Consider the following 16,539-nt stretch of genomic DNA (forward strand, 5'->3'; position numbering starts at 1 on the left):
AAGATGAATGATCCTGTGATCTTCTATCAACATCCGGCTGGGTGACAGGCTGGTTCACTTATCCTTGTAGTCTCCCCAGTCCGGCCATCAAGCGTGTGCAGGTCGCAGCTATGGCTCGGCAGGCCACGACATACCTCAGCTCCAGAGGTGGTCGGTGAGCTTTATGCTCCGGGGCATACATATGACCAGGCTACTGATGTCTGCGTCACAGTATGCCAGGCCAGTAGTCTTCCCTGTACTGATCAGGACTACCATGGAATGTCTCCCAGCTCTTCAGGACTGGTAAGTACAGCTCTCCCTGTCTCGGCAGGGTGGAGCAGCTGGGCATTCCCTGGGAGGTTGATTCGGGGGCCCCCCTCTCTTCTCTCCCTGGTCCCTTACTCCCCTCACGGGGAGGGCCATGATGCTGAGCGGTGCGTGCGTGTGCCCTGGACTCTCACCTGGGGGTTTAGCTGTACTGGGGTGCCTGGGTCCTGCAGCTTAGTCCCGCTGGATGCCTGTGTGGTCTGCCCCTGTGTTGGTGCAGCGCTGTGTCTGCCACATGCTCTCTCTATGCCTCTCATGGCGCTGATTGGCGGCCATTTTAAGTGTGGCCAAGGGTGAGACATGCTTCTGGCTTCAAGCTGGCATTTTCCTAGTGATTCTCTATTAGAACACTGGCGGCCATTTTCTTGTAGTCGGACCGCATTTTTTGTGCTCTAGCAGCAGCCCCTGTGCCCTCAACTTCCTGCTTGGTCAACACAGAGCGCTGGGAGGTTTATCCTGTGATTCTGGACACGTGTGTCAGATCACTCACCGATCGTTCACCGATTTGCGGCCGGCCGGCCACCGACACAATTTTGCTATCCCTGCATCTGGGAGCGCTGGGGATCGACAGGCACTGCTGTAATACAGCGCGGAACTGCTTAGGGTGGTGAGTCCAGCGGGTTAGAGCCCCTCAGTCAGCGGCAGCAGGAGGGTGGGACTGTCACTGTCCTAAGTCCCCTTCGGGTGGCAGACAGGGTAGGGTCAGCATGGCTTCAGAAACTGGTGTTTCTTCCCCCGAAATGCAGGCAATTGCAACCGGGTCACCTGCGGACTGCGCGGTCCCTATGGACACCCTTATGGCGGTCCTCAATTCCTTCGTTGCCAAGATAGAGGCGTATGTGGGAAGAAAGGTGCTAAAAAGCGGCCCCTAACCCCCCCCCCCCCCCCCCCGTCCTCTGGGGAGAGCGCTGAGGCCGGTGACCCCTGCTCTGTCTTGTCAGATAATGCTGACCAGGACCGTTCGGACAGTGAGGATGAGTCCCCGTCCGGGTCGGTGCGTGACAAAGCACTAGTTGGAGCACTTATCACAGCTGTGCGTGATACCCTGAAGATTCAGGAGCCAGCGGATCCCTCTGCTGATGTACCGGTCTCTTTTGGGTCCCGCAAGCCAGCACATTCACCTAAGGTGTTCCCGTATCTGACTTATTTTGATAAGTTCATTTACAAGGAATGGGGTCGCCCGCAATGGACCTTTGCGGTCCCCAAATACATGGCGTTGCGTTACCCCTTTGAGGAAAGCCTTCTCAAGAAATGGCCGGCTCCTCCGGTCGTGGACCCCCCCAGTATCTAGGTTGAATAAAGTAACCACGATCCTGGTTGAGGGGACTACTGCATTCAAGGATCCCACGGACAGGAAGGCCGAGGCGGTTGCTCGTTCCTTGTTTACGGTTGTGGGGTCAGCCGTGCGACCGGTACTGGCATCCGCACTGGTGTCGCTGGCAGACACTGACTGAGTGGGCAAAACTTTTGCACTGCGAATTGGGAGAGCAGCAGGCCTCCCCTGTCTGCGTGGAACTAGCAGACCAACTAGCGCAATGCCTTAAGTACATCTGTGACGCGTCCCTGGATACTCTCCCTCTGTTATCCAGGGCTTCAGTGTCAACTGTGGTGCTGAGGTGCCTGATTTAGCTAAAATGCTGGTCTGCTGACCAGGCATCCAAGAAAGCCATGACTGATCTTCCTTGCCTTGGCAACCGGCTCTTTGGAGCCTCGTTAGATGACATTATTAGAAATGCCACTGGTGGTAAGAGTACTTACTCCCACAGGCCAGGAAGGCTAAGGAGCCACACTGCAGGCAAGAGCCCTCTTTTTCCACTCACAAGCGGCTTTTTTGTCCGCCCGGTGCTTCGACAAAACGTCCCCTGACCAACAGGACGTCCACGGACGGTCAAAAACTTCACTGAAACCGCATGAAGGTTTGCCTCACCCATATCTCGGGTGGGGGGGGGTCGCCTTCGGGAGTTTGCAGCCCGGTGGTCCTCCCGGTTATCCAACCAATGGGTCTGCAATCTGAATTACACAGACTACAAGATAGAGTTCCTCTCTTGGCCGCCAAACATATTCTTCCCCTCCAGCATACCCGTATCCCCAGTCCGGGAGGACCTGTTGGGGGCTGTAAGGGACTTGCTGAATCATGGGGTGATTGTACCTGTTCCGGAGCCGGAACGCTTCCAGGGATTCCACTCAAATCTGTTTGTGGGTTCCCAAGAAGGAAGGGGTACGTCCGATATTGGACTTGAAAGTCCTCAATCACTTTGTAAAAGTGAAGAGGTTCAGGATGGAATCGGTTTGTTCAGTAGTCGATCAAGGGGACTCCCTGGCATCCTTGTACTCCATCAAGGGGACTCCCTGGCATCCTTGGACATCCAGGATGCTTACCTGCACATACCCATATGCCTTCAGCATCAAAAGATTCTGCGTTTTGCAGTCGGGGAAGTCCATTACCAATTTGTGGCTCTTCCTTTTGGTCTGGCATCAGCCCCCTGAGTCTTTACCAAGGTATTGGCTCCAGTATTGGCCTTGCTGAGACAACATGGGATCGCGATCGTGGGCTACCTGGACAATCTCCTCCTGAGAGCATCTTCCGCCTCAGAATTAGAGGAGGATATAGCGATCACCATGCAGACCCTGTAGGAATTTGGGTGGCTGTTGAACCTAAAGAAGTCGGTGATTGTGCCGACCCAGCATCTGGAGTACCTAGGTTTGCTGTTGGACTCCAGGGAAGCAAGAGTTTTTCTCCCTTCAGACAAATTGCAGACTCTCTCTCAGGTCCGCGGTGAAACTACTGATGAACCGCAAGTGGTCGTAGCTCCGGTTTTGCATGCGAGTACTGGGACTCATGGTAGCCTCCTTCGTGGCAGTACCTTACGCCCAGTTCCACATCAGAGTACTGCAGAAGGAGATTTTATTAAAATGGGACAAGTCTCAGTTGTCCCTGGATCGACAGATCCAGGTGAGCCAACCAGTCAAGGACTCTCTGATCTGGTGGTTGAGGTCCCCGGTGATTGAGTCCGGAAAATCGTTCCTTCCTCTGATTTTTTTTTTTTCATCCTGCTTTACCATCTCTGGCTTTAACGGCATGGCTGCTGAGAGCCAGGTGTTGAGGAACTGGGGTCTGTCGGAATCGGTGATTCCAACAATGTTGAGGGCATGGAAATCTTCTTCTAGGAAGATATACCATCGTACCTGGTCTTGTCTTGCAAGTCGCCCTATCTGGTCATCCACAGGGATAAGGTGGTGTTGCGTCCGCAACCATATTTTCTACCGAAGGTGGTCTCGGCTTTTCATATCAATGAGGACATTGTATTACCATCGTTGTGTCCTAAGCTGAAGCACCCCAAAGAGGTGGCCCTTCACGCTCTCGACGTGGTTAGGGCTCTGAAGGTGTATTTGTCTGCCACGGCTCACTTTTGGAAGTCAGACTCCCTATTTGTTTCGGTGGCTGGTCCAAAGAAGGGTATGGCGGTCTCGTCGGCCACCATTTCCAGGTGGATCAGACAGATTGTAGTACAAGCCTACGCCTTGAAGGGGCAGGTGCCCCCCTTTCCGGTCACGGCCCACTCTACAAGGGCAATCGGAACGTCTTGGGCCTTCCGACACCAAGCGTCGGTCGCTCAGGTGTGTAAGGTGGCGACCTGGTCATCTGTCCATACGTTTACCAAGTTCTACAAGGTAGACGTCAGTGCATCGGCTGATGCCTGTTTTGGTCGCAAAGTTTTGCAGGAGGCCATGTAGTTGCAATTGGATATGCAAGCTCGTTTTTCCTGTTTTTTTTATAAAAACACAGTACTGTTGTGTTAATGCACTGTTGCATTCCGCAATGTTGTGGTCTTGGGGATCACTCCTGTTGAGGATACCCGATTATATGATGGTGTTTTTCCACACACTGCTGTTTTTTTTTTGTGGGTTTAGTTTCACTAGTTCCCACTTGCCATGGTGGATGAAGTTTTTATGCTGTTTTTCCCACCCCTCATTTGGCACTGCTTGGGGACGTCCCATTTTGTTACGGAGAGGAGCTGTGTCGGTCGGTGAATATAAGAGAAAATAGGATCCTTTTCTCTGTCATTCACCGACCGACACAGCACCCGCCCCTCCTTTTTCTCTTTACGTTATACTGCTTGTTGACGTACTGAGGCTGCTAGGGCAGGCTGTGGTGGTTGTAGCCTAGGGACCGCCCCCTGGGCAGAACTAAAAGTTCTGAAGTGTTGTGTTACAACTTTGCCTAGTAATCTCCAGTGATAGGGCTGACAACCAATTTTGTTACAGAGAGGAGCTGTGTCGGTCGGTGAATTACAGAGAAAAGGATTTTACGGTGAGTACAAAAAATCCTATTTTTTTGGTCACCAATCACACAATTTGTGCTCATGACTGTTGCAAATTGAATGTTACCAAATAGAACAGACTATCATTCTGAGCCCAGCATTTTTCATTCTTGTCCCAATCATTTTTGGTCACTACTGTCTATTGATATGTAAACCACTTTGTTAAATCACAACTTACTGATCAATAATAACATCTAGTTAACATCCTTAAATGTACGACAAGAAATATGTTGAACAATGCTATACCTGTCTCAAGCTGGGCCCCTCCACATGTTGCTGCCTGGAAGGCACAGGTTGGACATTGGAAGCCTCAACTGGGGGTGAAGGAAGATGGTAGAGTGGTGGCCTGGGTTCCCTCTGGTCTGCCAGAAAATGCAGCCTCTCGTAGTACAACATCCTGGGGACATAAATGTCTGCATCTCCTGATCTCAGGGAATCCTGGAATTTCTTGCGCTCCCTCAGATATTTACTCCTCAGGGCACCAATTTTGGCCATCACATAGGTCATGTCTATCATGGGGAGCATGATCTTCACTAAACCAAGCAGTTTCTCCAGCGCTGCCTTCCTGTTTCTTATTAGGTCCTTAGAAAGGAGGTTGTTCATCTGCTACAGGCAGAACAGCTCCCTGAGCATATCAATAATTAGTGCCAGAAAATGTGGTTCCTTGAAGGGATCCATCTTCTCTGCAAGACACAACACAAGACAAACCCTAATAATGTCAGGCTAAACTCTCCTTATCTTGTCCCAATATAGGCCTCAATCTAGAAGCAGTATAGGCTAGTGATGTACCAAGTTAAAATTGTACCTTCGTTTGAATGATCGGCACGTCAGCTTCTCCCTCTGCTCACAGTTAGTACGTACGACACACGTGTGTTGCGTTTTATATACAGTGTGAATGCGTGAAACTCCGCCCGCCCCTGACACACCAGGGGCATGATAATTCTACTAATGAGGAGGAGGAAGAGGAAAGCCCGAAGCCTGAAACTTCCCGATCCCGGAGGAGAATATTTAAGGCCTCAAATATGTATTTTGGAGATGGTGGACATATTGAAGAGGAACGACTATGATGGGAAGTATGGACCTTACCCAAACCAAAATATTAGAAAGGCCAAGATCATGACTAAAGTTGTGAAGAGTCTTCAGAAGAATTTTGGGGTATGACGATCCAAGGATCAGCTGAGAAAACGCTGGTCAGACCTGAAACTGAGGGAGCACGATCAGTACAGAAGGATCAAGTGAGTTCTTCAAAAAAGTAAGTAGTTGTCATGTGTTCATATTATTATGATTATTATTATTATTGCTTGCATACTGCTCCATATGCTTTGATTTAATGTTGTACAGTTTAAAATGGCCACTTTCATGTTTATGGGTTCAAGCATTAGTAATAAACATCGTTTGTTAGCCCACTCCAAAGACGATGTTTTGCCAAGTTGCACTTGACTACATTTGTTCACACAAGAGGTAAGTATTCCAGCTTTAGAAAGTGTCAAAAATAATATTTTCAGCTTTGAACTCGCCAAAAAACACAATTGTACGACACTTCCAAACAATGTTACAGATGTCAATGTTTCATATTCCTATTTCTGCCCTCAAATATCTGTGTGCTAAGTATTCCTTTTTTACATTCTCATAGGGGAGAGAAGACTGAGGACACCAGGGACCCCACACCTCCCAAAGAAGGGGAAATACCAACACCAGAAGCAGAGGGGGGAGAGATTGGCGAAATTGGCACCACAACAGGTGAGTGTCTGAGACAACAGCTTCTGATAAGCTAATCAATATATGCCTGCATATTTATAATACACAGTGTTTTTTTTTTTTTGGTTTATTTTTAGGTGATGTGGATGTTGTGGAAGAATCGCATTTTACCAGTGAAAGTGCCCAGATCCTCATTGGGGAGATAACGGGGTGCAATCGCGATTTAGAGAATATCCAGAAAAACATCAATGATGTTCAGCAAAAAATGAAGAACATCATTAATGTTTTAGGGAGAGTCTGAAACACCCAAAACTAGCTAGCATCCATTTTAATTTTTCTAAAACACTTTTATATTTTTAGAAAAGCCAAATTTGGAAGATGCACACAGGGTGTCAACATGTACTATCTCCCATCATGGGGGATCGGTGTACGCATTTTGTGGGTGCAATCCCTTCCTTGCTACTAAAGTGGCTGAGATGAAGGGGTTGCACCCCTAAAACACGTACATTGATACCCCATGATGGGAGATAGCACATGTTGACATTAGGCATGGGATCAGGAGGAAAATGGCCACTTTTTGATTCACAATTTGTGTGCAGCTTCCAAATTTGGCTTTTCCAGGGGTGACACCCCATCTGATGAAGGCAATATCCACACAGTTTGTACATACTCATGTCTGATATTGTCTTCACTTTTCAAAGTTGAACTTTGTAAGTTCCTGTGTTCTATATGTTATGCTTTGATAAATGCATGTTTACACAAAAACGCCAAGTTAGATAAATGTTACCAAAAATAATGTTTTATATACACTAAATATGTTGGTTTGTTGTAAAAACCCTTTTCTAAACGCACATGTGAATGTGACTTGAGTAAAAAGTTCAATTATCAACAATGTGTGGCTTCCCTTTTCAATGCGCAAAAGCAGCATTTGTAGTAAAGTTTTTGTTTTCTGTGACAATTGGTGTTATTTACCAAAGGCAAATCCACTTTGCCCTCCATGTGCAGTTTCAGGTGCACTTTTGCAGTGCACTTGTAGTGCATAGTGGATTTGCCTTTAGTAAATAACACCCACAGTGATGTTTAAATTTCCCCAATCACGCCATTTTCATGACCCCACATATTTCTGCCATGGTGCTGAAAATGAGCAATATTTTTGTCACTAATGCACTACATACATTTAACAACAAAAACAAGGTGTGTGTGTGTGTGTGTGTGTGTGTGTGTGTGTGTGTGGCAGACCCACAACATAATTAGATTATCTGAAGAAGAGACTGTCATCTGATCTCGCTCTGAAATTGGGTTTGCACTGTTGTAGAAAAAACAAAACAAATAAAACCTAGGAGACACCTAAAACAAAGCCAAGCAGTAAATGAAAACAAAAATTATTGGAGTTTGAAAGAAAAATGTATTAAAAAAATGCCTCTCAGACATTGTCTGGCATATCACTGGCCCCCCTACCCACAAAGTACTCCACATATCTTGATCTGACCTCGCGGGCGCTTTGGGGGGGCAAGCCAGGACGACCAGCTTCAAGGGCCGTCAGGTTGACATTTTCTGGTAAGTCTGTATAAGGCCCAACTGAGGCCACATAGTTTGAGTGTTTTTTCCAAAAAATTGTGCAGAATGCAGCACGAAAGCACAATATGATTGAGTTTATATTCCGCCATGTGGATTGGAGTCAAAAATAGGCAGAACCGGCTGGCCATTATCCCGAAAGTGTTCTCCACTACTCTTCTGGCTCTGGCCAGCCCCAAATTAAAGATCTTCTGGTCCGGGGTAAGGGTCCTCATCGGGAAAGCATCAGATGGTTTGCCAGAGCAAACACCTCATCCACGATGAAAACAAAGGAGAATCCTTCCACATTCTCCTCTGGAGATGGCAAGCCCAGACTGCCACTCTAGAGACGCCAGTAGAACTCCGTCCACGCGAACACTCCACCATCTGACATACGGCCATTTTTCCCCACGACCACATACAGGAAGCCATATGTCGCTGACGCCACCGCCAACATCACAATACTATTATACCCCTTGTAATTATAATAGCAGGACCCCGAGTTGGGGTGGGACGATGCGGACGTGTTTCCAATCAATTGCACCTCCACAATTGGGAAAGTCCCAACGGCTGGCAAAGTGGGAGGCCACAGTCTGCCATTCCTGTGGCGTTGAAGGAAACTGTGGAGTCAAACAAGAATTTTTTTTTTTTTCATTTTGTACATCAACATTGCAAGCAGATTAGACACAAACATTTTTGGCCAAGATCAGTATAACGTTTTTGGAAATGAGTATTTAAAGCCAAAAGTATAAGCATGCATGAGGACAAAGAGGCACAGCATATCAATTACAGCATATTGCAATCATGGTAATTTGGGAATGAGGAAAGAAATACAATACATTAGCAAACATTAAATACATAGAATGTGATGTTAAAGCAGAAAACTTTCCTTAATATAGTCCTACTGCAGGACCTGTATGATGGCAGAACAGGTCTCTGGAATAATGATTCCCAGAGCCTGGGGGGAGATGCCTGTCGAGAACTTCAGGTTCTGAAGACTTCTCCCTGTCGCCAAGTACCGCAACGTGGCGATGAGCCTCTGCTCCGGAGTGATGGCTTGCTGTATGCAGGTATCCTGCCTGCTGATATAAGGGGACAGGACAGCAAAGCCAGCAGAAGGTGAAAAACAGGGTCCGTCATCCTGAGATAATTCCTGAAATCATCAGGATTATTCTCCCAGATCTCACAAAGCAAAGGCATGTGCGAGAACTGGTCATGCTGGAGTAACCAATTCTTGGTCTACTAACTCCTCCTCGCCCTGTTTATGGACTGGGCTTGTGTCAAAGCTAAAAGCCCAACACCAAGCCCCAGCACATGACTAACTCTACAACGAATACGTACACAAAACATGGCTTAAAACGGTTGGCTGGTCAGAACGGACAACAGAAAGCACCGATAAACAGCAAGGCCTGAAAGAACGATCTGAAAACCAGAAACGAGCGGAATAAGCACTGCAAATCAAAGCGTTCAATACCAAGATACAGTCCGCAATGACCAACAAATGCGAACTGACTACACGCACTGATAATCAGATACGCACAAACTGAAGAGCAGTAACGATCTGAAGCACAAATCTGAAAAGCGCGAATCGTCTCTTACCAAACTTCTAACTTGTGATAAACACGAGATCAGCAGAAGGAGCCCAAAAGGTGCCGCACGTGGTGCTGAAGTTCCCTTTTCTAGTCCCGTCATGCGCAGTTTACGTCACCGCGTTCTTGTCGACCGGAAATTCCGACAACTTTGTCCGACCGTGTGTATGCAACACCACTTCCGGACTAAATCCTTCGGAATTCTGTGGTTGGAATGTCCGACCATGTGTACAAGGGCTTCAAGGTTTTTATTGCAGTCTGCCCCGATTAGGGAGATTCACCCTCTCTATTTGTCCTGATTATCATTATTAATGAAAGCGAAAGTAAAAGAAAATCACAAATTTTGGATTGTCCTCAGAAAAGTAGTAGTGGGGAAATCTTCCAGTGGAGACACTAGTTAAGATGACCTGGGGGTCCCCGAAGGATTCCTGTAATTTGCAGGGATTTCCTCACTTTCTGTTCTGGCTATGGGACAGGGAGTGAGGAAGATCTCCCCAGTGGGACACAGATGGCAAATAAACTGACAGAGGTTTTAACCGTCCTTACTCTATCCAAAATGAGGGGGAGGGGGGAAGGTTTAAGGCTGAATTTACACTGCTGCAAGGAGCTGCTCACAGCAGAGGTCCAGTGCATCCCCTGTTCACCATTTCAGGTCCAAATTTTTGGCTGAATTCGGACCCGAAACAGACCAAAAGATGCATGGGACTCCTGTTCGCGCCGGAGCCACTCTGCAGATGTGTGAATCGGCTCCATAGAGAGCCGTCTCACAGTCCCCTGACATGCTAATTGGATGCAGGGAAACTCGCATGATATTTGCAATAGTGTGAACCCAGCCTTACCTGTATTTCTTCTTGGAGGTTCATTTGGACTTTAGGCTGGGTTCACACCTGTATGCTGTCCTGCTGCTGTGTGGGCTTCCTAATTTACCAAAAAGTGCAATCACTATATATTGTAACACAAGCGTGCTATAATGCATGGTAGTGAATTGCTGTGTGTTGTGGTGTGCTGCAAAGACTTTTCATTAGCCTCTACCTGACTGATAACACAAAACTGTAGACATCCTGGCTTGTAAATGATCTGTCTCTTGTATTTTAGCATCAGGTTCTGCATCGGACCAGAATCTACATCCTGGAACTGGAAAAAACATTGGATTCCCTGCTGAAGATGAGAGGTGGGACGTTATCTTAACCTATAAATCAAGTGACATGGCTAAAGTCATGACCTTTCCATCTAGAGTTTACAAGAAAATCTCCAGACTAAACACAACAATAAAGCATTGTGGCCAGCATCACCTTCTGCTGGCTTTGCTGTCCTGTCCCCTTATATCAGTGTTTGCTTTTTGTATTTGGGTCTGGGTGGAGAAAAAAAGCCATGTCCTGTTTCTGTATGTTGTGGCTAGCTAATACACTTTTTGAGGCACCATCAGAGTTTATAAGCCTGGTATCAGCACAGAGCTAGTGTTTTTTTTGGATCCTCCTGGTGCTAGGCTGGGCATACTGGCATTTTGTGGGGCGCCTGCTCCTCTATGGTTCTCCCTTATGGGAATAACGGCATGTAAGCTTAGTATGCTGGACTGGTATTGAGAAGAAAAATGCATTATTCCTAAAGTATATGTAAACTCCATTTTGGTTTGTTAAATCATTGAAAATGTTTTATTATATCTGTTTAATACAGTTGTGCTCATAAGTTTACATACCCTGGCAGAATTTATGATTTCTTGGCCATTTTTCAGAGACTATGAATGATAACACAAAAGCATGTCTTTCACTCATGGATAGTGTTTGGCTGAAGCCATTTATTATCAATCAAGTGTGTTTACTCTAGAGGTCGACCGATATGGGTTTTTCTCTGGCCGATGCCGATATTTAGAAATCATGGCGGCCGATAGCCGATATATGATGCCGATTTTTTTTTTTTTTTGGGCCGATATGTTAGGCCGATTTTATTTTATTTCTTTATTTTTTTCCTTTTTTTATATATTATTATTATTATTTTTTTTAATCCCCCTTGATCTAACACACCTTTCCCACTGGGGCGTTTTTCAGGCGCTTTTGGGCTAAAAATAGCACCTGTAAAGTGCCTGCAAAATGGCTCCCCTGCAGTCTGTGTGAAAGACAGAGTGCTTTCACACTGAGGCGATGCGCTGGCAGGATCTTAAAAAAAAAAGAAGTCCTGCAAGCAGCACGTTTGGAGTGGTGTATACCGCTCCTCCACCACTCCTGCCCATTGATATGAATGGGCACCACTGCCGAAGCGCATGCAATGCGATTTGGCAGCAGTGCTTCATGGGCGCATTTAACCTCTTCCTTGGCCGCTAGCTGGGTTATATGTGCCCCACTAGCAGCCAAATAGCACCGCTAAAATGATGGTAAAGAGCCGCTAAAACTTGCGTTTTACCATCAACGCCTGCCCGCTCCAGTGTGAAAGCAGCCTTCATAAGTGATACAGAAAATTTCTTACATCTAAACATTTATTAAACAAAACAAACCTCCAATCAGTTTACTTGTATGTATGATTTAGATAAAAAAAAAAAAAAAAAACTATGTATTAAATAAAAACAGGTAGTCAAAACTTTTGGACAAAAAAAAAAAAAAATGGGCTAACTTTACTGTTTTTATTTTATTTTTATTTTTTAAATAGTGTATTTTTTCCCCAAAAAAATGCATTTGAAAGACCTCTGTGCAAATGCCGTGTGACATAAAATATTGCAACAACCGCTATTTTATTCCCTAGGATCTCTGCTAAAAAAATATATATAATTTTTGGGGGGTCTAAGTGATTTTCTGGCAGAAAATACAGGATATTTACTTGTAAGCAACAAGTGTCAGAAAAGATTTAGTCTTTAAATGGTTAAACTGGGAACTTCTACACACAGAGATGACTTCATTCATTCAAGTGTAAACATTGTATCATTTTGTTCTTTTCTTGGCAGCCTGCCCAGAGAGGAGGAAGACGTTTCTATGGCAACTTACACTGGCTTCTATACAGAAGTCATTTCAAAGTCCCGCTGCAGTTCTATATCGGCTTTTTACCAGCACAATCGGCCGATGCCGATTAATTAAAAAACGGCAAATATCGGCCGATATATCGGTCGACCTCTAGTTTACTCTTTTTAAATCATGACAACAGAAACTACTCAAATTACCCTGATCAAAAGTTTATATACCCTGGTGATTTTGGCCTGATAACATGCATGCACACATGTTGACACACAGGGGTTTGAATGGCTATTAAAGGTAACATCCTCCCCTGTGATCTGCTGGCTTGTAATTAGTGTGTGTGTATGAAAGATCAATGAGTTTCTGGACTCCTGACAGACCCTTGCATCTTTCATCCAGTGCTGCACTGACGTTTCTGGATTCTGAGTCATGGAGAAAGAATTGTCAAAGGATCTGTGGGAAAAGGTAGTTGAACTGTGTAACACAGGAAAGGGATATACAAAGATATCCAAGGAATTGAGACTGCCAATCAGCAGTGTTCAAACTCTAATCAAGAAGTGGAAAATGAGGGTTTCTGTTAAAACCAAACCACGGTCAGGTAGACAAACTGAAATTTCAGCCATAACTGCCAGGAAAAGTGTTCGGGATGCAAAGAAAAACCCACAAATAACTTCAGGTGAAATACAGGACGCTCTGAAAACATGAGTGTAGCTGTTTTAAGATGTACAATAAGGAGGCACTTGAAGAAAGATGGGCTGCATGGTCCAGTTGCCAGAAGAAAGCCATTACTACACAAATGCCACAAAGTATCCTGCTTACAATACGCCAAACAGCACAGAGACAAGCCTTAAAGTGGTTGTAAAGCCTAACAAACCACTTTGACCTACAGGTAAGCCTAGATTAAGGCTTACCTGTAGGTCCAAGAAATATCTCCTAAACCTATACGGTTTAGGAGATACTTACCCGAATACAGCCACCGCTGTCTACGGCGCATGCGCCGTAGACAGCGGCGTGCAGGCGCACTGGGCAGGCCGCGGCGCTATGCCACGAGTGTCGGCTCCCGTGCGCATGCACGGGAGTGACGTCATTGTGGCTCCGGCTAATCACAGCGCCGGAGCAGCAAGACCCAGAAGTCGCTCTGGGATACATGGCAGCGGCAAAGAGGAAGACAGAGGACCGCTTTGGGGGCTTCGTTCTCAGGTAAGTTATTCATAATGAGCTAGTATGCTATGCATACTAGCTCATTATGCCTTTGCCTTACAGTGTGTTTTTTTTTTTGCCTTTTTACTTCCTCTTTAAACCTTCTGCCATACAGTCATTTGGAGTGATGATTACAAAGCTGAGCTTTTTGGCCACAACCATAAACGCTACATTATAAAGGGTACACCATTCCTACTGTGAAACACGGTGCTTAATCGCTGATGATTTGGGGATGTGTGATCTACAAAGGCACAAGGAAATGTGGGCAAAATTGATGACAAGATGAATGCAGTATGTTATCAAAAAATACTGGAGGAACATTTGCATTCATCAGCCAGGAAGCTGCGCATGGGACGTACTTGGACATTCAAACATGACAATGATCCAAAACACAAGGCCAAGTCGACCTGTCATTTGCTACAGCACAATAAAGTGAAGGTTCTGGAGTGGTCATCTGTCTCCCTACCTCAATATCATTGATCCACTCTGGGAGATCTCAAACGTGCCGTTCATGCAAGATAGTCCAAGAATTTACAGGAACTGGAGGCTTTTTGCCAAGAGGAATGGGCAGCTTTACCATCTGAGAAGATAAAGAGCCTCATCCACAAATACCACAAAAGACTGCAAGTTGTCATTGATGTTTAAGGGGGCAATTATTATATATTTTTTATTATTATACACAATTTATGTAGCGCCAACTGTTTTTTATGCATCGCTTTACAATGTATTGGGGGGGGGTGGGGACAACACAATTACAGTACAGTTCAATACAAAAGGTACAGGAGGGCCCTGCTCGCAGAGCTTATATTCTAAAGGGAGCAGGTGGTGGTGGTACAAAAGGTAATATTTGCAGAGAATGATTTGATGCGGGGATGGCTTGGGGACAGTTGTTAGGTGGGTGCGGGATAGGCTTCCCTGAATAAATGAGTTTTCAGGGATATACATAGTAATAAGAACTGGGGTATGTAAACTTTTGACATTAACCTGTAATTCAGCTGTCCTGAGGTTGGAATTGGAATGCAGCATCGAGTATGTGGGCAAAAAACAATCATGTCAACCGGATAGCAAGGATGCTGAATAAAATCAGATGAAATGCTATAGCAAGACCCAGAAAAAAACTGTGCTTATAGCACAGCGGTGCAATTTGGGGAGGAAATTTTAACTTAGTTTTCACAGCTATCGGTGTTTATCTTCACCAAAATGGGTTTGGTACAGCGGGCTTGCCTTTTGCCAATTGCTACATGTAGTTTTTACCATGCACGTAAAGCATTACGACCACAGCATGTAAACATCCCTGTCTGCTGCCTATTGCAGGGTCGTAAAAACGTGGCTCATCTGATCATTTTTACAGCCCCCGAACCACACAGCTACATGAGACCTTACAGTGTCACAATATTTTAGTTTGTTTAGAAAATTGCATGTTGCTGTCTTTACTACATGGCAAGGCTCTTATGCAGAACATGGCAGTGGCATGTGCCCCTCCGCTCAAGTCAAAATTGAAGTCAGAAATATTCACTTCTTGCTTAAAGCCTTCCCTCTGTTATTTTTAATTAACCTCTTCAGCCCCGGAAGATTTTACCCCCTTCCTGACCAGGGCACTTTTTGCGATTCAGCACTGCATCGCTTTAACTGACAATTGCACGGCCGTGCAACGTTACACCAAAACAAAATCGATGTCCTTTTTTTCCCCCACAAATGGAGCTTTCTTTTGGTGGCTTTTTATTTTTTGCGCTATAAACAAGAAAGGAGCGTCAATTTTGAAAAAAAAAATATTTTTTTACTTTTTGCTATAATAATGATCCCCCAAAAATATATATACCGTATTTATCGGCATATAACACGCACTTTTTTCCCCTTAAAAGCAGGGGAAAATCGTGGGTGCGTGTTATACGCCGATTCCCCCGAAATTCTGAGCCTCTGGGCGGCTTTTAGCCGCCTTCGGCTCTTCAAGGCGACTTTGGCCGCCTTCTGCTCTTCTTGGCAGCTTTCGGCCGTTCTTGGCAGCTTTTCGGCCGTTCTCGGAAGCTTTCAGCTGCCTTCGGCTCTTCTCGGCGGCCGAAAGCTTCAGAGAACGGCCGAAGGCAGCCGAAAGCTGCCCGAGAAGAGCCGAAGGCGGCCGGAGGCCCGCCGAGAACTACCGCACGCCGCCGAGATACACATCCGGCTCTGTATCTCGGCGGTGGCATTTTAAAAAAATAAAATAGGCACGGCTGCAATGGGGGACAAGACTGCAATGGGGGACAAGACTGCAATGGGGGACAAGACTGCACTGGTGGACAAGGCTGCATAAGGCTGCAATGGTGGACAAGGCTGCAGATGCAACTGATGGGCATATAAATGTAAGTTTTTTTTTTTGTTTTTTTTTCCTTAAAATTCCCTCCTAAACTTGGGGTGCGTGTTATACACCGGCACGTGTTATACGCCGATAAATACGGTATATAAAAAAAAAAAAATATATATATATATATATATATATATTTTCCTCAGTTTAGGCCAATTATGTATTCTTCTACATATTTTTGGTAAAAAAAATCACAATAAGTGTATATCATCTACAAAATAGGGAACAGATTTATGGATTTTTTTTGTGGGACCATTGTCATTTATACAGCGATCAGTGCTATAAAAATGCACTGATTACTGTGTAACTGACACTGGCAGGGAAGGGGTTAAACACTAGGGGGTGATCAAGGGGTTAAGTGTGTCCTAGGGAGTGATTCTAACTGTGGGGGGGTGGGCTACCACTGACAAGACAGCGATCACTGCTCCCGATGACAGGGAGCAGTAGATCCCTGTCATGTCACTAGACAGACTGGGGAAATGCCTTGTTTACATCTCCCCGTTCTGCAGCTCCGTGACATGATCGCAGGACACCAGCGGACATTGAGTTTGCAGCGAGCACGCACAGCCCCGCCAATTAAAGGGGACGTA

General features: G+C 45.6%; 1 protein-coding gene across 3 annotated transcripts in view; it reads left to right on the top strand.

Moving 5' to 3' along the window:
* The window catches only part of STRA8 (stimulated by retinoic acid 8), a 66,238-nt gene that overhangs the window by 15,260 nt on the left and 34,439 nt on the right, over window positions 1-16,539 (top strand). For all 3 annotated transcript variants that reach the window (XM_077469189.1, XM_077469190.1, XM_077469191.1), the window contains exon 2: window positions 10,565-10,640. In XM_077469189.1, the coding sequence (XP_077325315.1) occupies window positions 10,634-10,640 (7 nt within the window). In that variant the 5' untranslated portion in view covers window positions 10,565-10,633. The remainder of the gene's footprint in view (window positions 1-10,564; window positions 10,641-16,539) is intronic.

This window comes from Lithobates pipiens, unplaced genomic scaffold (assembly GCF_037356315.1).
Source record: "Lithobates pipiens isolate NorthernLeopardFrog02 unplaced genomic scaffold, aLitPip1_a1.2 Scaffold_8, whole genome shotgun sequence".
NCBI classification, from domain to species: domain Eukaryota; kingdom Metazoa; phylum Chordata; class Amphibia; order Anura; family Ranidae; genus Lithobates; species Lithobates pipiens.